The sequence below is a fragment of the Phacochoerus africanus genome, chromosome 11, assembly GCF_016906955.1.
Source record: "Phacochoerus africanus isolate WHEZ1 chromosome 11, ROS_Pafr_v1, whole genome shotgun sequence".
NCBI classification, from domain to species: Eukaryota; Metazoa; Chordata; class Mammalia; order Artiodactyla; family Suidae; genus Phacochoerus; species Phacochoerus africanus.
The window spans coordinates 26,536,816-26,560,926 of NC_062554.1; the positions used below are offsets into that span (position 1 = coordinate 26,536,816).

The window sequence follows — 24,111 nt, forward strand, 5'->3', positions numbered from 1 at the left end:
TCTGTGGATGGGAGAAAAAGGCCACTGAAGTTATGGCATCCGTGTGATGTTTTTAGAAAGGATATGCCTCCTGTTTGCTGTTCATGCATTCACTCAGTAAATACGGAGCATCTTCTATGTGGGAATACAGGGAAGAAAGATAGACATAGAGATCCCCAGACTACTCTCTGAACTGTAACCCATCTCTAAAACGGGGTAACTTACACAGCAATAAACATTTCCTGAGCTTCTGCCCTGCACCAGGGTACATCTCCCAACCAAGGCGACCACACACAATGGGAGGTTCCCTGAAAAGAGGCTTGATACTCTGAGAGGAAACTTGGATGAAGTCCAGCCAAGAACCAATAGCTATGCTCTCCTGCACCTTATCACACTGCCAAGCCAGCCTCTTTTTAGAGGGTCTTCAGCCAGTGTCTCCTCACACAGCCCATGAAATGAAACGGAACCTTCTCAGCTCAACATACAGCCTTCCTTTCCTGTTACCACCTCTGCTCATCACTTAAAACAAACCCCTTCCTCATCAGTGTTATCGGCCTCCCTCTGAATCCTGGACTACATCAGGCTCTCACACACCCGTGGCCCTTTGCAAAAGCTATCATTACTATGTGCCTTCTACTTGGCCAGCTCCTGTTCCTCTCTGAAGCTCCAGCTGAAGTCATCTATTCTGGGATCACTTCCTGCCACTGCCACCTGCCCACCCCCATCTTGGTCTGAAAGAGGTCCATCCCCAGTACTGCCAGAGGACATGCAGATCCCTGTGTCACAGAGCTGCCACACTGCATGGTCATTATTTATATCTTAGACAGCTCGTGAGCTTCTTGGGGGCAGCTGTCTTGTCTTATTCATGTTTGCATCCCTTTCACAAGTAGCCTGGCAAATCCTTGGTGGCTATTTCGTGGCTGACTGGTTGGGTGGCTCGGTGAATGAATGGATGATGGCCAGGACCACATGCTTTGCATATTTCTGCCTTCACAAAGAACCTTTTCTGACTGTGGCAACCCAACTGGTTGCACAACAGCCTCCAGCACCATCCCTTCCCCTTGCTTTCGGCACACCTATAGCATTTCATTCAGTGACCCCAGGCTTGGCCACCAAAGCTGGAATGCAGAGGAGAGAATTAAGTAGGTATGGTTTGTCTGCTGGTCCTTTTTTGTAACCTAGGCAATAGAATCATCCATCATAGAATTTTAAATGAAAAGAAGCCTTAGGGATCGCTATGGCAAAGAGGTGGCTAGAAGCTGCCTCTTTGGACCAGTTCCACACACTGCCGGCACACCTCCTCGAGCTCACCATGGCACGTATCTACAGTCTTTGAGGGTACAGCTGGCTCGTAGGAAGGGGAACCAGACCTGGGTCTGGACCTGCCTGATGGGGAGACTCTGTTCTTGGGTAAGTGAAGCGCTTCTGGGGCTGATGAGAAAGCTTAGCTTGGGCAGGCAACAGTTACCATGATATCTGGCCCCAACTCAGACAATCAGTCTGTGACAATGGACAAATGGAGGTGTCAGCGACAGAGTATAGCAGTGTGGCCGTTTGTGGGTGAGGTTCGGTCACAAGGCATCGATGTGGCTGAAATGTGAACGTCCTTATGAGCAGTTGGCTTTAGGGGAGCTCTTAGAGGCCTGGGATAGGGCTCAGGGGAAGGGCACAGGTCCTAAGAGGACTAGGGAGGGAGACAAAACGGGAACGTGGTGAAATGTTGAAATGAGGAAACACTCTCAGAAACAAAGTGGGAGCCTCATTATGTGAAACTCAGGCCAGAAACGAATGAATTACAACAAAAATTTGGAAGTATTTATTAGGTAGATACACTACAGGGACATTATGCTAAGCCTTTTTTTTGTATCGATATAGAGGCTCACCATTCATTCTCACAACAACCTTTTTTTCTATTTTATTTTATTGCTTTTTAGGGCTTCACCTGCAGCACATGGAGGTTCTCAGGCTCGGGGTCTAATTGGAGCTGTAGCTGCCGGCCTACGCCAGAGCCACAGTAACCCCAGATCTGAGCCGCGTCTGCCATCTACACCACGGCTCAAGGCAACGCCGGATCCTTAACCCACTGAGCAAGGCCAGGGATCGAACCCACATCCTCAAGGATCCTAGTCGTAACCGCTGAGCCATGATGGGAACTCCCTTATTCTCCTTTTATGAGTGAAAAAAACTGAGCCTGAAGAGGCTGAGAAACTTGCTCAAGGTCAGTGGCAGAGGGGGGATTTGAAACGAGGTCTGCCTAACACCAAGCCCCGCCATGCTCTTGCCCCACAATTCACCCTCCAACACCCCCTGCTCTGCCTTCTCCGTTAAAGGATCTAGTGGCCCGGTTCTGGATTATTTTTATTATTATTATTGCTGCTTATTTCATTGGCCCGGTGGAGAAGAGCACTAGCTCTGAGCAGGGCCAGAAAACCAACAGTGCTGTCACAATGCGTGGATGGTCTTCCAAGGCCTTGAAGCACCTGCTTCCCAGCATCTTTCCTCCGTCCCCGGCCCCATGTCCTTCCTCTCCAGCACCGGCTAGTCCCAGCTCCTCCATCTCAGAGGTCCACTGTGAACTAATGGGGCTTACATTTCTAGTGAGGTACCAGGGAAAGTTCTGGAAGTATCTGGGCCTTGAAGTTTTATTCTTGGCTTCACAGAGTCCTCTGAGAACGGCATGATCTGCCAGGGAGGCTCAGTCATCCTGGTGAGTCAGCGGCCTTGAGGTAGGGCCAGATCCATGCAACATCTGCCTTTGTGCTATCCTCAGAGCATCTCGGGCAGCCACGAGGGTGGGTCAGCCTCCAGGGAACCAGCTAGGGAGGACCCAAGATGTCTGGGGGTGATACAGAGTTTCTGCTGGAAAGTCCCTCTGCCACTTTGGCTTCTGACACTCCTTAAATATCCTGGAGGACCTGGGCCAGTGGTTTTGCAAACTGATTTTAAAGGCCTGCAACACATTTTCCAAATGAAATCATATGCAGTGCCTGACACACAAAGCATTTCTGACTGGGCAGTGTCAGCTCGTCCAGCTGCTCCTTTCGTTTGCCAGCTGCCACATCAGACGTGTGGGGATTTGATGCAGGGGGCCCCCATAGCCTTTCTCCGTGCATCTATAAAACACTTCTTCTTCCTGTTATAGATGTGCTCGCTCAGCTGTTTGGGAATCCGGCTGCCATTCACTCTTCCCAGGGGACCCAACCTGCTTAAGCTCCTCATTAGAGGAGAGGCAGGAAGTGTGGGGAACAGAACCCGGCAGGAGAGGCCAGGTGCACTTAGAGACTCAGGGGTGCTGTTCTCACTCTGGTTATAAAAACGGGAAGGATTGGATTTCCCTCCTGGTGCGTCTTAAGGTCCGGGAGAGTTTGAACATGTCAAGAAAGAAGGAAGGAACTTTTTCTGAGAGTGATCTGGGTGCCAAGCAGTGCTATGCACATTATTTCATTTTATCCAAATCCTCATTGACATCTCTTCAAGTAGTTATTATCATGCCCATTTTGCAGATGAGGAAACTGAGGCTTGGGAAGGCACAAGACCTAAGCCAAGTTCACGTAGCAAATGCCCGCAGAGGTCACATTCCTCTGCCAGTCTTGATTCCCAGAGCTCTGCTCTGTTCATTTCCCTTCTCTGTCCGTTTTAAAGGACATCTCCAGCTTTCTGTGACGCTTGATCCTTTGTGTCTATTTCTCTTGCACGTAATGTGGTAAAAAGACGATTAACACGACGGAATCTGTTGTCCATGGTCTCCTCATGGCATTTGTTTTAGTAAGTTTCCTAAAGGTCTTTTCATTTTACAGAGGAGACCTCAGGCCAGGGGGGTTTGGAGACTTAGCAAAGAATAGTGGCAAAACCAGAGCTAGCACTCAGGTCTCTGCTTCTCCTTCCAGCACCTACACTATGCTGCCTGCCAAGGCCTTGGCTTCTTGGAAAAGCCATTTTAATGTGAAAGAGAGGCTCTGCTGTAGCCCAACTGGACTGTTTTTTTCAGGCCTCTGTCCAGGATGCTGGGATCAAAAGTGGGAGATCAGAATGGTCTCTGCATCTCAGCAGAAGCTCATATGCATCCTAGGGATTTCTCTTTTAATGGTTTAGTCATAGATTTCAGGGGCAGCAAATGTTTTTGCCCTTAATCTTCACACAGGGTATTTTGTCTGATTTCACTCAATAGATCCCACTGAGTGTGAGCTGGAAGTGTATGATTTTCCTCTGCAGGGACTTTGTCTTTGTGTATTTTTGGAATGCATCTTTATTCGGATTCATGGCCACATACTCCTTCTAGTGTCTTCTTGGCTCAGCCAGAGTTTACTTCCTTTGATATGATGCTGGGTGAGAAATCTTTTAAATCTTCATCTCTATTCCATAGCTGGGACCAGGAATCCGGGTGGGAGGCTGGGGATGGATGGATCCAAGTGGTTTATACATTCCACAAAACACCTTGCTTTTATTAATAGCGTCTATTGCATTGGTTATTTGAATTTTTCAGAGAACATATTTAGCATTTTTACCAAAATGAATCCTCGGCTTCCTGTCAGACTTAATATCATATCATCCCTTGGCTTGTATTGTTTCTGCTAAGAATAATGATTTTTTTCAGATGAGATACTGTGAATTACTCTTCCTAGGGAGCTCATTTATGTCTTCTGGAAGTTATCAAACACTTACAGAAGTCATCCGAGGCTTGATTTTCATTTAAGGGAAACAAAGCAACTGTGTTTTCTTTCTTCCTTTCATTAAGGATTATTTTTTTTAAAAAGTGGGGTTGTGCCAAAGAAAAGAATATTAAACCCCAATGGAAGGAGAGCTGTTCTTTGGGCCAGTTCGCTAATGCTGCGACCAATTAAGTGTAAGATGTACTTTGATGAGCCCATATGGGTATATGGGTGGATGCATATTTTTCCTGCTGTCCTCAGTTGGCTTGTCCTAAGACGATGCAATAAGAGACAGGATAACAGAGAGAGTTGGCCGTGCTCAGGCAGACACGGCCCTGCTTTTCCCTCCTGAATCAGACCCGCTTATGCCCCCCGGGGGCAAGGAGGGGAGGAGGGGCAAGGACTGCTTCTCCGAGCAGCTCTGCTGTTAATGAGCAGAGAGACAGAAGGCTACCTGCAGAGAAGATGAGCAAAGGGCAATAGCAAGGAGGAGAGGGAGGCAGAGGGAGAGCTCAGCCTATTTCTTTCTGTCTTTCATGCTTGAAATTGGTGACCTCCCAAGGGTTGGGGTTGGGAAGGCTGGGCACAGGTCCTAGTGGCTTCCAGCTACCATTCTAACTTGTTACGGCGTCTGTGCATCTTTTTCTTGCAAAGAGAAGAGATAACACACCTTCACTGAAAAAAACCTTCTCCCCATGTGGCATTTAGCCCTTGCCCATCTTTTGGGGGAAGAGGCCGCATCTGAGGGAGACCCCATCTCTTCTCCTCTACTGACCAAGGGGTTGTGTAGCCCCTGGGAGGCCCCAGAGCCCAATCAGCCCACATAGGCAGCGTTCTCTGCTATCTTTCCTCAAAAAAGAACCTGCAGTCAAGCAAGGTCCTGCCGCTGCTGCAGTAGAAGCCAGTCAGGGGCTGATGGTGTCACCAGACTCCCGGGGGGCATGGTCCTGGCCCCTATAGTCACAGTCCAGGCACACTAAGCGGGATATCAGCGATGGGTGTGATGCTAAGAACACCTCTTCTAGCCACCCCCAAGAGCATCCAGAGTGTGCTTTTCGCTCCCGACATGGATCTAAGAATTCCTTTGATTCTAGAGTTATGCATTCAGCGTTGCCTATGACCGTGCTTCATTTAGGGAAGAATGAGTTCTGATTAAGTGAGTTGTCCAGCTAATTGGAGTATAACCCTTTAAGTGCCTCGATTTTGTTCAAGATTTTACTGTTTCCTAAGAGTTGAGAAAACCCTTTTCCTATGATTTTTAAAATATACCTTCTTGGAGTTCCCGTCGTGGCGCAGTGGTTAACGAATCCGACTAGGAACCCTGAGGTTGCGGGTTCGATCCCTGGCCTTGCTCAGTGGGCTAAGGATCCGGCGTTGCCCTGAGCTGTGGTGTAGGTTGCAGATGTGGCTCGGATCCTGCGTTGCTGTGGCTCTGGCGTAGGCCGGCGGCTACAGCTCTGATTGGACCCCTAGCCTGGGAACCTCCATATGCCACGAGAGTGGCCCAAGAAATGGCAAAAAGACAAAAAAATAAATAAATAAAAAATAAATAAAATAAAATAAAATATACCTTCTTGCCCCACTAAGCAGAAAATAGTCACACCTGAATTGATGATTGGGGTTGGAGCAAAATTTCATTGAGAACTGTATTGTCTTTAATTGGGGTCATAATATGAATTCAACTTGTTTAAAAAATTTACATACATGTTTGAATAGGCCTAAAAGATCCCCTCTACCAGGACACACAAGAAGCTGTGGCTGGCGCTGCGGTTTGGGGATGAGACTGGGATAGGATGGGAAAGGGCGCCTCTGTTGCTCAGTTTATACGCCTCGGTTCTAAATGTTTCTTCCTTCACCTTGGATATATATTTTTTGCTTAGCTAATAAAAATTAAGTAAAAACATTTCAAATTATACATAATATATTCAATAAAACTATTAATATTTATTAATACCTTATTATTAGCTTTCTATATATGAAGACATTTTAAAGCAAGGGGTGAGTTCCCAGGTGCACTCCCAAAAGTCTGTTCACCTCACGATTAGACATCAGCCCTTTGTGGACTGTGTTTCCATGGAAAACCAAAGTCCTAGAAATAGTTCATCCTGAGCCCCAGAAATATTTCCTCCTGGCTGCTTTCTCCCCACATGTCCCACTGTGTAATAAATGCTGCCCCAGAAATAAGATCAGAGACTCCCTCCCTGTCTTCAGGGGCCATGGCAGCAGGAAGACCACTCTCCTCCTGGGACAGCGGTCCAGCAAGCCCAAGCTTTCTCTGTGGGGTGGGGTGTGGGGGAGGGCCATTCCTCATTTCTCCATGGTAAGTTCTCCATAAACGCTGTTTGATTAACAGAGAACATTATGGCTTGCTCTGCTCTGCCTTCTAAGATAGAAAATTGGAATCATATATTTTAGAAAAAACTGTCAACAACAAATATTGAAATGAGACAAATATTTTCTTATTGATCTTCAGCTGATGAAGAAACTTAACTATAGTGCTACAAAGAAAGCCTTGGCTTATATGTCATCCATCTATAGGAACAAATTAAAGTCCATCATGAGAAAGAAAAAGTTGGCAGACTCCAGAACCTGGTAGAATATTTAGAATAGTCTTCCTATAGGAGTGCCAGGTCCCAGCTTCACAGAAACCCTTTTTTTTTTTGACCATGCCTGCAGCCTGTGGGTGTTCCTGGGCCAGAGGACACATAACCAACTTTCAAGCCAACTCTTAGAAAGCAAACTAAAAATGGGACAGTTGTACATTGCCCTTAATTTGATGCATAATCTGCAATTAGTGATTTCTTTCAGTAACTCCAAGTGGTTAAAGGAGAGAAAAGAGCCCATTTTCTCATCTGTAAAGGAGCACGCCATCTAATAACTAGCTATTACTTCCTTGATTTTCACAATGTAATCGTCTCTTTTCTACAGGCTCTCAATGCTTTAGTTTATTGTACTCTCGCCACTCCCTTCTGAGTTAGGTATGATGATTCTCTCCATCCTCATAGAAAACCAAGGGTAGGAGAAATTATACTAGTTCATAGTGGAGCTGGTATTAGAACCAAGGTCCGGCCTAGACCAAAGCACTCTGTAGACTGTCTTTCTTGGAACATAAAGCCCAGTTGCTCCCAGTACGATGGGGGAAATGGAGAAGACTGGTCTTGCAGACCGTCCAGCTGAGCTCGCCCAGGCATGGGATCAGGGGTCAAAATCTCCTATTCCGACCAAGAACTGACCATTGGAATTTGGCAATGTTAAGGCCAGTCTTGACCTTGGCAAGAACTACTTTGGAAGAGTGGTGCGCTAAAAGCCTGTTTACCTTTATTTTATTTTATTTTTTTGTCTTTTTGCCATTTCTTGGGCTGCTCCCGTGGCATATGGAGGTTCCCAGGCTAGGGGTCCAATCAGAGCTGTAGCCGCCGGCCTACACCAGAGCCACAGCAACACGAGATCCAAGCCGCATCTGCAACCTACACCACAGCTCAGGGCAACGCCGGATCCTTAACCCACTGAGCAAGGCCAGGGATCGAACCTGCAACCTCATGGTTCCTAGTCGGATTCGTTAACCACTGAGCCACAACAGGAACCCCCGCCTGTTTACCTTTAAAAGCAAAAGAAAGACTTGGGAACAACGAGTATAAAGAATTCTTTGCTGAATTTTGATGTAAACTAAAGCTGAGACTTGAGACTGGTAAGTGGAGAGAGAGGTGGAGTTGGGAAGGATTTCTTCTTAAAGATAGAAACATAGTCGCATGTTTGCATACTCTGTTCTGGAATGATCTAGAACAGAGGAAAACATTAATTTAGGTAACAAGGGGGAAAAGCCATGTGGGAGGGCACACGATCTGATCCACAAGGGAGGAGTTGGCTTTAAGTGAAGAACAGACAGTTTATCCCCAGTAACAGAAGAGCAAGAGAGTAAGTAAACCTGGCAGCTGGAGGGAGATTGCTAGACTTCACTAATGCGCCCTTGAGGTCGGTGGTCACAAATCGAAAAGAAGAGCAGTCAGCATGATGGCTTGCTTCTCCACTCATGTTTAACTGAGTGCTGGCAGAGGGAAAATGAAGAATCAGATTTTACCAGGGTTGTAGTTTTTCCAAGGACTTAAGAGAGAGAGCGAGAAAGAGAAAGAGATGGATTTGAAGGTGTATATAAAGGAGAAATGATGATAATAAACATAGAAACTAAGCTGGTTAAAGGAAGAAGGACGCTTAAGAGGAGAGTAAGGAACAGAGAAAAGGTCAGGAGATAAGTAGACTATAGGAGCTGTTGGGATCAATGAGACCTTGGGTTAAGATAACAAAGAAAAAGTTGGAAAGGTAGGAGGTGGTGGTTGGAGATTGGGATGCTTGGTGTTGAGATTACAGATGATGTCCCTAAGAGAGCAGGGAGTGGATGTTGAAGAGCTGAGAGACAAGACTATGAGAAGACTCCATTCGATAGACTCAGAAATAAGAATTATGGGAATCGTATTGGGGAGAGTGACAGTGATCCAGATGCTAATAGCTTCAAGGAATGAGCTAGACTAACACAAAGGTCTAGAGCTGGTTGCCATGAGTAGGGGTGGTGGGCAAGGGGGTTGGTTATTTTCAAGGAGCGCCAGGGTTCCGTCAGAGTAAGAAATTGGAAGAAACACTCAGAGAAGAGGCTGGGGACATTGGGGATTGTGATGAACCATGAATTCCTGCAGGCAAATGGAGGCTTCTAGGAGACGGGCACACATTCATCCTAGCACATTTGCTTCTTGGAGTTGAGAGTTCAGATTGCCAGGAGTGGGGACAAAAGAAGAGGATAGAGAGATAGGCTAGGCAGCTTGAGAATAGCTACTTCAATGGGGAAGGACAGCCTCAGCCTGGTCTCCATTTCTCCATGAGCACTTTGGCTAAAGTGGCTTCTTTCTGTCCTCCATGGTAATTCGTAAAACAAAAAGCTGAAGCTGGAAAACCCAAAGATGGCTGAGTGTTTACAGAATGAGGGCGCCTTGGCACAGATCCTGGAGGCCCTCAGGCTGCTGCAGCTGGTGATCTGGTTAGTCTGAGTTTAGAGAAGCCTCCCAGGACTTTGCCCAGACTGTTGACTTTCTGGCTAATCCATCTCCAAGGACAGGAACAGAGAAGAGACAACCATTTTCCATATTTGCACCTTCCTTCCTCTGGCCTCCTCCCAGCATCTCTCTACAGCACATCCCCAAAGCCCAGGGCCCTCCCAGGTGAGCAGTCAGGCAGTCCTGGTGGAAAACAGCTGGTGCACAGCCCAAGGTATTCTGGTCACTGACCCAGAGAGGCAGATTTCCGCAATCTGACGCGAATTTCTTCAGGATCTACAACTTGGACTTTCAGACCCTAACTTCTGTCTCTACATTCTGTATTTGAAATCGCTCAGCTCTTTTTATAATAGAAAGAGCACGACTCTGTTCCACCCCCCATCCCATCCACCTTCCCAAGGGGCTCGCGCGCGCGCACGCACGCACACAACACACACACACACACACACACACACAATCACAGAGCACAGTCATCCATAAGTTGCTTAACTTCCGAGTCTCGGTTTCCCTACCTGTGAAACGGAGATATATTTATTGCTTTCCCTGCTCGAACCACGTGGTCTCTTAAGAGGAGGAAATAATGCTGTTGGAGTGGAGTTAGAATTCGGGTTCAAAAACAAGGAGAGGGTTGGAGATACTGGAAGCTTCTCCTCCCTTGCGGCGAGAAATAGTCAAGCTCTGAAAATCCGGCATCTCCCATGAAAAGCACAGAAAACAACAACAACAACCCCCCCCCCCCAAAAACAAAACAACAAAACGATTTCCCAAGCCTTGGAGTAGAGCAGACATAATACCAAAAAAACAGGAATCGTTTTAAAATTGGTTATGCTCTGATTTGTAATACATGGTCAAGGGGGTTGGGGGTGGGGTAGACACCCTCCAACCCGGAGTTGGGAGGCAGCGCGCGCGCCGCTGCCCAGCGTGACGGCTGCGGTCGCCTAGCAACGGGCGGCGGGGATGCGCGCGGGGCGCTCTGCCGGGTGGGCGCCAGGAGCTCGCTGCCGCCGCTGCCGCTGCTTCCGCGCGCCTTCGGGCCTCCCGGACCCGCAGGGAAACTTTGGGGCTTCTGGGCGCCGGGGCGGCAGCGGCAGATGTTGCGATGCGCTAGTCAGGATGAGGGCTGAGGGCTGAGGATGAGGTCGCCGCCCAGCGCTCCCGGCCAGGGGATCTGCCGGGTCTCACCCACGGAAAGTTGGCGCGCATCTGCCAGCGCCCGGAAGACTCTCAATCCCCGGGCCGAATTGTCCCCCTACCCCCGCCAAGTTTCTTTGACAATAACCTTATCCCCAGTGGATTGGGCGTCCGGAACCCCGTGTGGCGCCGGGTCCACCGATCCTGGTCTCTGGGACAGAGAAACCCGCGCTTTTCTAAGGGACCTGCGCGGTAATTGATGCTTAGTCGATTCGCCCTGAATGGTTGCGATTCTATTTTTGTTTTGTGCTTTTCTTCTTTCTCCAGACAGTGAGTTTGTGGAAGCCTCCCCTGCGCCCTACAGCCCGGAGGAGTTAGGTAAGTCTGCCCTTTTGCCTTTTCTTCTCGGCGGCGTTCCGTCTGAGAACCGCGAGTCGTGGGGGGGAGGGGTATGCCTAGGGCTGGATCAGCAGGAGGGACTGAGAGAAAAGGCCAGGGGACACTTCCCCAGCTGCATGTTCCCTTCTCTGTGAGAACTGGCCATTTCCTGGCGCGTGTGCTTTGGGGGTGGTAGGGAAAGTGTCAGCTTTTCCGTGTGTGTGTGTGTGTGTGTGTGTGTGTGTGTGTCCGGGTCTGTGTTGCTGCTCTGAGGAGCGAGGCACAGCAAACTTCCCATCTGGGGCCTCAGAACAGCGGGACTCATCCTGCCTGGAAGGACCCCGGCGGGGCTGGCTCTGCCTAGCCAGTTCCTGGCACAAGAAGGGCATCGTGTGGATTAGTCCTTAACCTGAATTGAATGGAGTCCTGGGCCAAAAAAACTGTCTAGTAATTAACATGTCAGGACCTAGGAACTGCGTTCTTCCCAGATTTCAGCTTCAGGTGTCTGGGAATAGCGCATTTCATCCTCCTCTGCCTGTCATTCTAAGTGTAGATTTGTGGTGGGTGAACGGTGACACTCTGGTCAGAGACAGGCTTCCTTGTGTGAAGAGGAAGAAATCTGCATTGTCAGGATCCCTCTAAGTCTTCCTGCCACCCAGTCTCACTTGGTGGCTTAGCGGTTGGTGGTTTTTGTTTATTTTTCTCACTCTCTGGGTTTAGTTAAGCTGCTGACAATCTGGGCTGTCAAGTCTGTCCTTGCTGTTCTTTTATCACCAGCTTGAACATCTTGCCTTCCTTCCATGAAATGACAGCTGTTTAAAAATGTTTATCCACAGTAAGGCTCTCAGCCTTGGGTACCTTGTGACTGGTCAACCCCCTCCTCCTGGGCTGTGTGTCCTCAGCAAGTCCTGTGGCACCTGAAGGAAGCACAATTCTATCGCAGTGACCTCCATGCATTTCTAGGAGCCAGACACTCAAAATAGGTCTAGTTCAAGGAGGACCCTTCTGAGGTAGGGAAGAGGACCTCATTTTATTCAGAAGATATGTTTCTGACAAGTTGTAAAGCACTGGCATCTCTGGAAATGGCATCATAAATTAAATGCATGAGCAAAACTAGCTTTTAAAGGTATGCCAGGGTGAGTCCTTTTATGAAATGAAAATGACATCTAAACCGTAGCTGTGCATGAAGTGACTTATTAAGAGGACCGTTCTTGATGATCTGCTCCGTGCGTGTTTAATTGTGCATTAATGAGAGTGGCACTGGTGCTCCGAGGTGTGACAGAAGCTGTTTGGTCCTCTTGAATTATAGACAAAGCATAAGCCATGGCAGAATGAGCATTGCTTGCCCTGAGAAACCACCCGTATAACTACCTAATTGTTTGCATTCATACAATGATTTATGTACCAGAAAGGCCCCGGCGGCTGACCTGCTTTCCATTCCATCTCTACCCCGGGGTCTAAGAGACCGGACTGCCCAGCTGGGCTCTGATCAGTAGGGGGAGCCCTGCAGATGAGCAGGAGGAAATCAAAAAGCAACCTTTTTTCTCTTCCAGTTTCTCATGAGAAGGTGAGAGTGTTATAGGAATCGTGGGTTTCCCTCCTGGGCTCTGGGACGACAGGATGATTGAGAATGTAAAATACAAGTCAGACTTCGAGACCAGGGTTCTCCCTACTTTAGTTTTCTTAGTAGAGATGTTAACCAGTCTAGTTTCTCATCTTTGAAAAGCTGGGATTTGGAGTTCCCGTTGTGGTGCAGTGGAAAGGAATCTGACTAGGAACCATGAGGTTGCGGGTTCCATCCCTGGGCTCATTCAGTGGGTTGAGGATCTGGCGTTGCCATGAGCTGTGGTGTAGGTTGCAGACATGGCTTGGGTCTGGCGTTGCTGTGGCTCTGGCGTTGGCCAGTGGCTACAGCTCCAATCGGACCCCTAGCCTGGGAACTTCCATATGCCTATGCCGCGGTGCAGTCCTAAAAAGACAAAAGACAAAAAAAAAAAAAAAAAGCTGGGGTTGTGCCAGGTGACCTCTAAGGTGTCATCCAGTTCCAGCCTCCTGAGACCCTAAGTCAAAAGAGGCCCAAAGCTTCCGGGTATTTATTATTATTACACCATGCTGTTTGGGTGTATGGGGTCTTGGTGCAAAGGGTTATTCTCTTCCCGACAGAGCAGCTCACTCTTGTTTCCAAGCTATTTGGGCCAAAGAGGGAGCTAGCATTTCTCCCTTGGAAAGAATCTTGATACTTTTGGGTGCTTTTCGTAGACACACAGAGGGAACGATGCCTCCTACAGTGGTTAATGAGCTTGTCAAGCAGCCATGCTTTCCAGAGCACAGAAGAGCATAGATCCAGCCCCTGGCCAGGATGTGAGGGACCTGGAGAAGAGGTAGAGGGAGATAAGAAAAACGTAATTTGAATGGACACTGCACCTCCTTGTGACCTTGGGCCTCAGTTATGGCTCAGTCTAAGTGGAGACCTTGCATAGCTGTTGCGAATGGGGTATGTGAAGTCCTAGCCCCATATGTTGTATGTGCGGTGTTCAGGAAGTACTTATTGCTGTCACCTTACTATTACTCATTTGAAAGACACTGGTTTCCTGTCCATGAAGGACGGAATGGCTCTCATCAATGGTCCCAACCTATTAACTAAAACCATTTTTATTTCTAGAAATTTCTCTGCAGCTTACCTAGTCTCCAAACACAGAGGCTCAGGAATGGTGATCAGGTTGGTTGAATTATTTAGTGATCTGTTCTTGGAGCAGCATGTGGAATGGTGTTCGATCTGGGGTCCTTGTCCATCCCACGACTTCCTCATGGCATAATAGGTAGTCTGTTTCACCTCCAGATTTTCATGCAAGTCTCCAGATGAGCTACTGCTAGTTCTTTGGGGGGATTTATTCTCAGTGTTGCCATAAGATCATGTAATGATATCAAGTGGCCAACGAGGGGCTTTTGAAAAGGCAGTGGAAACAGGAACCTGTCTCTAGGTGAATGCTGTGTTGAAGGTGTCCTCTGATGCAGAGTCCAGAAATATGCTCCGGCTCCTGTGATGGTACCATTTTCTAGAGGCAATGCCCACACCTCTCCGTGGTCTTTCTGTAGCCCCACCCGTCGGTAGAAGAGATGGCCATCTGTGGGGTAAGAACGAAAGCATGGAGAGTTGGGATGAACCCAGGCGTGACCATGCCTGACTCTGTTTAAGAACCTTTACCAGCATCCACCTTCTGGAGGAGAGACGTTTGGTTAGCTGTGGGACTAACAGTGGTTAATGAGCTTGAAGGACCGCCATGATTTGCATCATCCCCACCCACCGTAATTTTCTAAAGACGTCGAACTGTAGGACAGTCCTTTAAATTCAACTCTGTTCCCTCTGCCTGCCTCCCCTTCCTCTCCCTTCTCCCTTCCTCCCCTGGCTGCCTCCTACCCCTCCCTCAACACGAAGCCCGTGCGGCAGGTGCTCCTAGTGGTTCTCAGTGCTGCTCATTAGAGTCAGGGGAGTTATTAAAAGTCCTGGGACCAAGTCCAGGCCCTGATCAATACCATCAGAATCCCTGCAGTGTGGACGCAAGCATTGGTGTTTGTACCAGTGTGTATTTTGGAAACTGGATCTCGGAGTTCCCATCATGGCTCAGCAGAAATATATCTGACTAGTATCCATGAGGATGCAGGTTCGATCCCTGGCCATGCTTGAAAAGGTCTGGCGTTGCTGTTCAACTGTGGTGTAGGTCACAGATGCGGCTTGGACCTGGCGTTGCTGTTGCTGTGGCTATGGCTGTGGTGGAGGTTGGCACCAGCTCTGATTAGAGTCCTAGCCTGGGAACCTCCATATGCCACGGGTACCACCCTAAAAAGACCAAAAGGAAAAAAAAAAAGAAACTGGATCTCAAGTGACTCCAGTGTGGAGCCAAGGTTGTAAGCTACCGTGCAGGTTGTGGCCCTGTCATTCTAATTTGTAAATGTAGCCCCCAGTCCAGGGTCTGGCCCATGTCAGTCTTCAGTAAATGCGTATTGAATAAGTGAGTGAGGGTCACCACTGAAATGCTTTGTCTTGTCATAGTTATTATATTCCTAAGATTGGCCTCTCTGCATTATCACAGTGCCTTGGGGCACTCGAATCCTTTGACTTTTGACCTCTATCTCTCTTGTTTGTTCATTCCTTAGGCTTAGGCTGTTTATTTTCTTTCTTAAAAAACTGAAGTTTTAAAACCACCTTTTAGCACAAACGTAGCACATGCTTACTTTAGAAAATTTGGACATTAGAAAGGATGGCGAAAGTCCACCCGCTTACCACCCAGAAGCACACGGGTCCTTGTTTCCCTAACTTTTCCTAATCTGCTGTCTTTCGGGGTTGCCTGACCCTCTGGCATGCCTCAGGGAGGCTCCCTGTGACCTTTCCTGAGTCCCCATAGGACTGTTCATGAGAACAGCATTCTTTTTTTTTTTTTTTTGTCTTTTTGCCATTTCTTGGGCTGCTCCCGCGGCATACGGAGGTTCCCAGGCTAGGGGTTGAATTGGAGCCATAGCTGCCAGCCTACACCAGAGCCACAGCAACACGGGATCCAAGCCGCGTCTGCGACCTACACCACAGCTCATGGCAATGCCAGATTGTTAACCCACTGAACAAGGTCAGGGATCGAACCCGCAACCTCGTGGTTCTTAGTTGGATGCGTTAACCACTTTGCCACGACAGGAACTCCCGAGAATAGCATTCTTGAGGATGACCAAGGTTAATGCCCCTAGGGCCACTGTACCATGAGAAAGGATTTTTCTTGTGCTATTCTTGCCTTCCTTGTTCAGGCAGGATGTAGGGGCTTTATTAAAATAAATGATAATATTTGTGTAGCTTCTTTAAAACAGTAACATAAATGTTTGCCAGCGCACACCCTTGCCCTCCTAAAATATGAGCTGAGATTGCATTGCTGGCTAATAGTACTTAGGGCGGTCAGAGCACAGCAGCTGCTGAGTATAAAATTAGTCAGGTTAAGCTGACTGCCGTAACAAACAAACCCAAATGTCAGTGGCTTAACATGATAAAGACAGTGAAGACACTGTGTCTTGTTTGGGTTGTAGTCTAGTGTTGAGCTGTTGGGAGGGCTCTGCTCCACGAGGCCCTGGAGAGCCCCAGGCTTCTTCCCTGCCTTGGCTTTACCATACCCTAGGCCATCAGGTTCCTTCCCAGCATCCTTGGCATCCATTTGGCAGATAAGTGAATAAGGTGAGCAAGACACGTATGCTCGCCAATGGGGGTCTCAGCCCACAGGTAATATACTCACCTTCCCTCCTATTCCCAAAGTGGGAGCTAGTCCCATAGCCTCACCCAAATGGAAGGAAACTGGGAAACAGAGTCGAATAATGTTTCAGGAAGAAGAGGAGCTCACTTTCATCAGGGATCAATAGCTGTTCCTATCAGTAAAGGTCTCTTATAGCCCTAACCACAATGATTGAACTACATCTTGGCTACGTAGCAACTTGGTCTTTGTATTGCTTAGGATACTGGTTTGGCCGCCACAACGAAGGCTAAAATGGCAGAGGCTGGAACAAGAAACAAGTTAAATTCTCTTTCACTTAGAGTGTAAGCAGTCCAGAGCTGATGTGGTGGCTTCATCATCCTCTGATATCCTCAAATATAGTTTCCATGCAGTGGTCTAAGATGGCTGCTGCAGATCCCACCATCACATCCACATTCCAGTCTACAGGAAAGAGAGAAGGAAAGTGGAGGGCGTAACCTGAAAGCTGCACACATCATTTCACTTATATCCCTGTAGCCTCAACTTTAGTTAGATGGCCATATGTGCCTCCAAGAAGGCTGGGAAATCTGGGTGGGAGTAAAGTGGATCTATTACTGGAAGAATGATTGAGTAGGATGCAGTGGAAGAGAGGGGCTGGATAGCTAATAATCTTTTCAACAAGTTCTAGGAAGCATGTCTTAGTGCTTAAGGGCATGGACTCGGAGTCACACTGAGTGGGTTTGAACTTTGTTCCACCTCTTATTTGTTTGATGACCTTGGGCAAGTTAGTTAATCTATATCTCTGTTTCCTAATCTATAAAATCATGTGGCGGCTCTTCCAAACTCACTCACCATCCTTCACCACCCTGTTCTTTGCCTTGGAAGTCTTACCCTTGGAACATAGCTTCTGGCTTCCAGTTGGCTTAGGCTCGTGGCCGTTACTGGCAGGAGGTGGGAAGGTGGAAACCGAGACGTGTCCAGGTGCCATGTCAAGGTGCTTAGTCCCTTCTCGTCAGGGACCACATGGCTGCATTCGTCTAAGCCCCTGCCCCCTCTCTTATAGCATCACATCGTCCTGGATTCTGGAATCTCCTCTTCCGATTGACAGTGGTGGCAGGTCCTCCAGGGTGCTCCTCTGTCACCAGTGTTCCTTCACCCTCCCCATCCTACTGTCGCAGCAGTCCCTTCATCAGGCTCTCTTCAGTCACTTTTTGGGGGCATACCATCCATTTCTTGTTAGGACCCAAACTGGTATGATGGGATAATGATAGTCTTGGCCGCAAATCATGGTGGTGAGGGGCAAATGGGTTTTATTTATTTTAATCCTTTAAATTTATTTATTTATTTTTAATGGCCAAACCTGTGGCATTAGAGCTGGGAGTCTAATCAGAGCTGCAGCTGCCAGCCTGCACCACAGCCACAGCAACACCAGATCCAAGCCGCGTCTGCGACCTACACCCCAGCTCGTGGCAATGCCAGATCCTTAACCCACTGAGTGAGGCCAGGGATCAAACCCCTGTCCTTGTGCATACCATTTGGGCTCTTAACCTGCTGAGCCACAACGAGAAGGTTGCAAATGGGTTTTAGAAGAAACCCTTGAATGTAGTTGCCATCATTAGATGTTTGCTGTGTTTCATGTTCCTAGGCGAATGCCCTGATCCCTCAGTCAAACCTTCTGAAAGACCTGACTTTTGACACATAAATTAGAGTTCCCTCTGTGGTGCAATGGGGTCGACAGTGTCTCGGGAGCACTGGGATGCAGGCTCATTGCCACAGCTGTGGCTTAGGTTGCAACTGCGGCTCAGATCTGATTCCTGGCCAGGGAGCTCCATGTGCCAAGGGGCAGCCAAAAAAAAAAAAAAAAAATTAAATAACATGGCCATTCGTCTCCTTTTCCACCGTTCCGTGTTAGGAGGATGCAGCAAAGTCAAGAGTAGTGAACACATCTGTTCCTGCATCCAGAGTTTCTTCCCCCTCAATACATGGGGATGAACAAGGAGGAAGGTCCCAGGCCTCTTATTATTCACCAACTCCGTGCCGTGCACTTTACTTGTGTAAACCCTCTACTCAGCTTCTCCAGTTGGAGTTTAAATCATGTCACCAACATTGATAGCCCCAAAGATAATGATTTCCAAAGATTTGCCTGCTCGAATTACTGACAAACCAAGTCCTTCTCTAAGGCTACGCTCCAGTTTTAGGTCTGAGAATTCTGAGGGGTGCTCGTTCACAGCCACAGAGTCAGCTCTGGCTGCTCAGCCCTTTGTCAAGGGAGCTGGAATCCAGATCCACATTCTTGAGGCCGGTGGGCACCTTGATAACTGTGCCACATCCTCTTTCCTCAGAAACTGGTGACCACACGACATAGCCATTGCTGCTGCCACCTCTGTTCCCACCAGAACCCAGAGGCTTGGCATTTGTCTGATGGGAACCTAGGTGCTGGCCACCCAGCCAGCGTATGCCACCTATGCGTAGGAGAGGACCCGGGGCCTTCTAATCACCACACAAGCCCAGATTCACTGAGGGTCTAGGATCAGGTTGGCTCCCTGCCCAGCGCTGAGCTGGTCTCCAAATGGCCAGGACCGTTCACCCCAGCCCTGGGCCGACCCCAGATCTCCGCACCCTTGGAAGCCTATCTGCCCTGCCTTCCTCCTCCACCTCCCCACCACACCCCCAGTGTAGCTTCTGAGAGGGAGGGAGTTCTCACCACCCTTTAACTTTTTCTCAGGATGACTGACAGTGGAAAATTCAGTTCCCTCCTCAGGAAACCTCACCCTACTGCAGGGGTGTGGTCTGGCCTCCTGGCTCCAACAAAACAATCACAGACTGGCTCACTATTGTTATAGCTCCCTAAATCTGGGCGCTCCGTCTCTTCCATGATTGATCTCCTTGAGTTTATCAGCTCAGTTCATCCGCAGAACAACTCAGGGAAGCAGAAGGAATTGTTTTCATCTCATGGAGGAAGAAGCAGAGGCTCAGAGGGGTTGAATTATCTACCCAAGTCACACAGCTAGTCTAACTAAGGTGAAACGACTCCAAATTTAACCTCTAGTTCCAGAACCAATCTCTGTTTCTTGGAGAGGAGAATATACACGTTGCCCTCCTTGCAGAGGGATTTGGTTGTGGGTTGAATGCTCTAAATTAGGTAAAAGTTACTAGCCCAGGGCCCGGCTGCACAGTGTATGGCTGTTCAGTACATACTTGCTGACTACATGAATGAACAGTAGGTACTCAAAGCCATAGGTATAGTTGTTTTCTTTAGACCGCAAATAAGGACTCATGAAAAAGTTCTCCAAAGGAATTTTCCATAATGAGATCTGAAACAACGACCAGAAAAACTCTCTCTAGCTTCCTTCAGCACAGTTCATTCTGTATGCCAGTGCCAAGTCCCTGGGACAAGAAACCTCTTATGGTTTCCTGATGGTGCCACTACTCTCTCTAAAGGAAACTAGACCTTTGCAAGCAGCATAACTGGGGGCAGGACAGTGGAAGCCTGACGAGGAATCTGAAAGTGTCACTGAGGGCAGGTGGATTGGGTGTAAAACTCATCGCAGATTTCCCATTGTGGCTCAGTGGATTCAGAACCTGACTAGTATCCATGAGGGTGCAGATGCCAGGCCTGGCTTTGTTCAGTCGATTAAAGATCTGGAGTTGCCACAAGCTGTGGGGTAGGTCGCAGACGCAGCTCGGATCCCGCGTTGCTGTGGTATAGACCGGCAGCTGTAGCTCTGATTTGACCCCTAGCCTAGGGACTTCCATATGCTACAGATGTGGCCCTAAAAAGAACCAACCCCCCCCCCAACTCATAGCCACTCCCCTAATGTTTGCTCTCAAAGTGATATTACGCATGGCCCAGGAGGTGAGGTTTTGTGTCGGGGGTTCTCGCTGGTAGAGAGAATCAAGGAGGAAGGGAAAATAACCATTATCCGCCTTGGCTGAAAGAGCAAGGAAGGAGGGGTGGAATAGTGGGTAAAATGCACACACGCACACATGCACACACACAGGAAAATGGAGCGGGCGTTTCCTTGCCAAAGAGAAAGCGATGTATTACTAGAAAAATATAGAGCCGTGTCCACTTGTTCCTGAATGTTAAACACAGACATGACCGCCTAGAAAGGATGCTATTCCATCCATTGTTCAGGACTTCCAGAGTCTGAAGAGTGTTAAATAACCAGCTCGATCTGTTCAAGAAGGCTATGATTATGGTTTCTAGGTTACATTCTTCCTGGATGATCTTTCTGGAATATGTCCTGTTGGTGTGGGGTTCTCTCTAATCCGTTGTGCCATGGGGGGCACATTAAAACGGCTTGCAAAGACAAGTCCTTGCAAGGACTTCTCTCTCTCTCTGGGTCAGCCCTCCCCTCGCCCCCGTTCTCCCCTCTTCTCCCTCCCTCCCTTCCGCATCTCAGCCTCAGCGCCCCCCCCCCCCCCCGCCCCGTCTGTCTCCTCCCCCCTTCCCCTCCTTCTGCCTCCTTCCTGTTCTCATCTTAAGTTGGAATAGGGACAGAAAAGGCAGTGCTTGCCTTGCGAGGGCCCTCCGCCAGAAAAATGGAACAGGTCAAATTATAAAAAAGGATTGAAAAAGAATGCTCTTTGGCAAAATGGGGGAAACAGATGTTCAGGGGTGGTTTTTCTGTCTCAGGCTGTCTGCTGCTTGCTGAAGAAACACACTCCTTACAGGCTGGCTGGATCGGACATTCATCGTCACGGCACACACGGGGGTGTTTTAACATCAGATCTGTGTATATATTTATCTCTACTTCATTCTCCTCTCCCTGTGACCTTTGTACCCCCACATCCAGAGTTGGCAAGATTGCTGACCACCTGGTAGCAGATTTATTTTCAGTCTCTTCGCAGAGTTTTTTTAGGACTGCCAGGAAGGGTGGACACTGGAGCTGCTTTCAGGTCACTGCTTGACAGTAAATACTTTAGGGGCACAGGGGGACAGATAAATTAGGGCAGTGGGATTAACATATACACATTCTCTATATAAAACAGATAACCAGCAAAGGACCTTCGAGATAGCACAGGGAACTATACTCAATGTTTTATAATAACCTATAAGGAAAAGATTCTGAAAAAGAAAATATATCTCTCTATATCTATATATCTATCTACATCTGAATCGCTGTGCTCTAGGCCTCAAACTAACATAGTATTGAAAATCAGCTATACTTCCATTAAAAAAAAAAAACCCAGGGAGTTCCCTGGTGGCCTAGCAGTTAAGGACTTGGTGGTGTCACTGCGCTGACTCAGGTTCAATCCCTGGCCTGGGAACTTCTGCCTGCTGTGGGCACAACCAAAAAACAACCACCAGTAAATATTCTAGGGGAACTTCCGGTTTTTAAGAAAATAGAGAAGGGGCCCCTGGGTGCAGAACGAGGTCCGAAATGAACTCTATGGAATGTTGGGGGTTAAAGAAAGGCTGAATGTTGAGGTCTCCTGCTGGAACTTGTTACCCGCCAGGAGTCCTTTGCTTCTGTCTCCCAAAGGCTTGCTATTTACTGGCCGGAGACCAAAAGGAAAAGTTCATTATGTAGCCCTTGTGGTTGGCTAGCCAGAGACCTCAGACTGTCTCCTTTAAAAAAAAAAAAATTTCCCTTTTGTCTCTAAAAGCCATTTCCACCGCACACCTAAAAGAGGGATTCCAGGTTCTGAACATTAGCTATAGCCCGAGGAATGTGGCAGGCAGTTGAGGTCACTGTGGGACCCTCGTGAATGGGGTAGCTTCACATGACCACCTGCTGCCTTCATGTCCAGCGGGTCCTCTTGTCATGAGTGTAACTAGAATCAAACGGGTTAGCACATCTAAAGCACTTTGAATGGTGTCTGACAAATGACCAACTTTTTTTTTTTTGTCTTTTTATGGCTGCACCTGTGGCTTAAGGAAATTCCCAGGCTAGGGGTCAAATCGGAGCTGTAGCTGCCGGCCTACACCACAGCCACAACAATGCCAGATTTGAGCTGCATCTGCTACCTACATACCACAGCTTGTGGCAACACCAGATCCTTAACCCAGTGATCGAGGCCAGGGATTGAACTCTCATCCTCATGGATACTAGTTGGGTTCATTACTGCTGAACCATGGTGGGAACTCCAAATGACCAGCATTTAATCCATGTTACCCTTATTTTCCTGCTTCCCTTTTTTCCTGCCTTCCTTCACTTCCCTCATCACTTTGAAGTAGGTCTTCCTTCCCTGAGCTGTGTTCTATTTCTTTTTTCCCATTCTGTTCATCTAGTGACACTGAAAGAAGAGAAAGGGCGAAAGAGAGTCAATCACAAATGTAGATTCTAAAGCCACCACCAGCTCAAATAGTGCCTTTGAACAGATTAGGAAAAAAACATCCCCTCCAAGTGGATGAAGAGCAGAGACCGTGTTCCTGGTGTAGTGAGTAGAGAATAAACTAGATTTCGGCCCCACACCTCTGCCTCATTCACTCCCTTAGCCCCGTACTCTTGTGCAGTGAATAGCTTACACAACTGGTCATGGTAGCTCTGATTCCCCACTCCCAGCCTTCTAGTGGATTTTTTTTCCCCCCTTTTCTGGAAATCCTTTCAGGGTTGTTAAATACTAAAAAGACTATATTTTTCTTTGAGTAATACATTAAAAATAAATTTCCCCCAAATTATTTACATTATTTTCCCCAAGTTCTGATCTCCTAAATAAAAACTATGTCTAAAACTTGCCATACTTATGCCAATAGTTAACCAAAGTTTATTTGTTCCAGTTCAAATTGGCATTATAAAAGGCATTCTAATAAAAAGAGCTAATATTTGTGGAGAGCTTTTCATGTACTACGTGTCTTGCTAAGAACTTTCTATCAGTCATCCCAAAACAATCCTGTAGGGCAGGTACTATTGTTTCCCTCATTTGACAGATGGGGAGTTGGAGCCTAGACAGGTTGAATAATGTGCCAAGTCACACCTGGGAAGTGGTAGAGCCAGGACTTGAGCTCTGCTCTGTTCTCTCCCGCTGGGATTCCTAATCTCCACCCTCACTTCCCGGGCAAGTTACTAGAACCCAAACTCCTGATTTCCAGTGGCAGATTCTTGGCAGAACCATCATTTGCATCCAGACCCATTTGATTGTAGAATTGTGGGCTGGCCCATTTACAGTACTGCCTTTTATATTGTATTTATAGATTTATTTATATGCATTTTTGTGAGCAGAGGCCATACGAGGCTATTCACACACTGAGTGGAGTGTGTGGCTTATTCAATGTAATCGAAAATAGTATGGAATGAATGAATGAGTGAACTTCGGCAACTCTCACGTGGCTCTGCCTTCTTTCAAACTCTATTGGGCTTTCTGTTAATCCTTTCAGTTAGTCCATCTGTCTAGGACTTATTTTTTTTCTAGTCGTTTCTATGTATTCTCCTCCTGACCTTGGACTTTTCTGAAGATTCTCTTCTGCTTAGCATGATACTGGCTCTGTCGCTGGCACATAATAATTCATGATTTCTGGATGGATCACTTATCATATAAAATGTAAATTTTAATTCTTCTCCCCCGATTCTGAGTTTACGCTGTAAAACACATTTTTCTCCTAAGTTGAACCACCCAGAGTGGCCAGAGTCCTTGAGAATGGAGGGGGCTTCCCCACCTCTCTGTCTTTGGCTTTTAAAGTACAAGATGTGCTGGAAGACATGCTGGGCTTTCTCGCTTGTTCTAGAAAGAGAAGAGTTAGAACTGCTACTTAGTGGAGGGTCC

General features: G+C 47.7%; 1 protein-coding gene across 3 annotated transcripts in view; it reads left to right on the plus strand.

Moving 5' to 3' along the window:
• The window catches only part of AMOTL1 (angiomotin like 1), a 167,423-nt gene that overhangs the window by 21,261 nt on the left and 122,051 nt on the right, over positions 1-24,111 (plus strand). For all 3 annotated transcript variants that reach the window (XM_047751812.1, XM_047751811.1, XM_047751814.1), the window contains one exon: positions 11,129-11,179. In XM_047751812.1, coding sequence (XP_047607768.1) covers positions 11,129-11,179 — 51 coding nt within the window. The remainder of the gene's footprint in view (positions 1-11,128; positions 11,180-24,111) is intronic.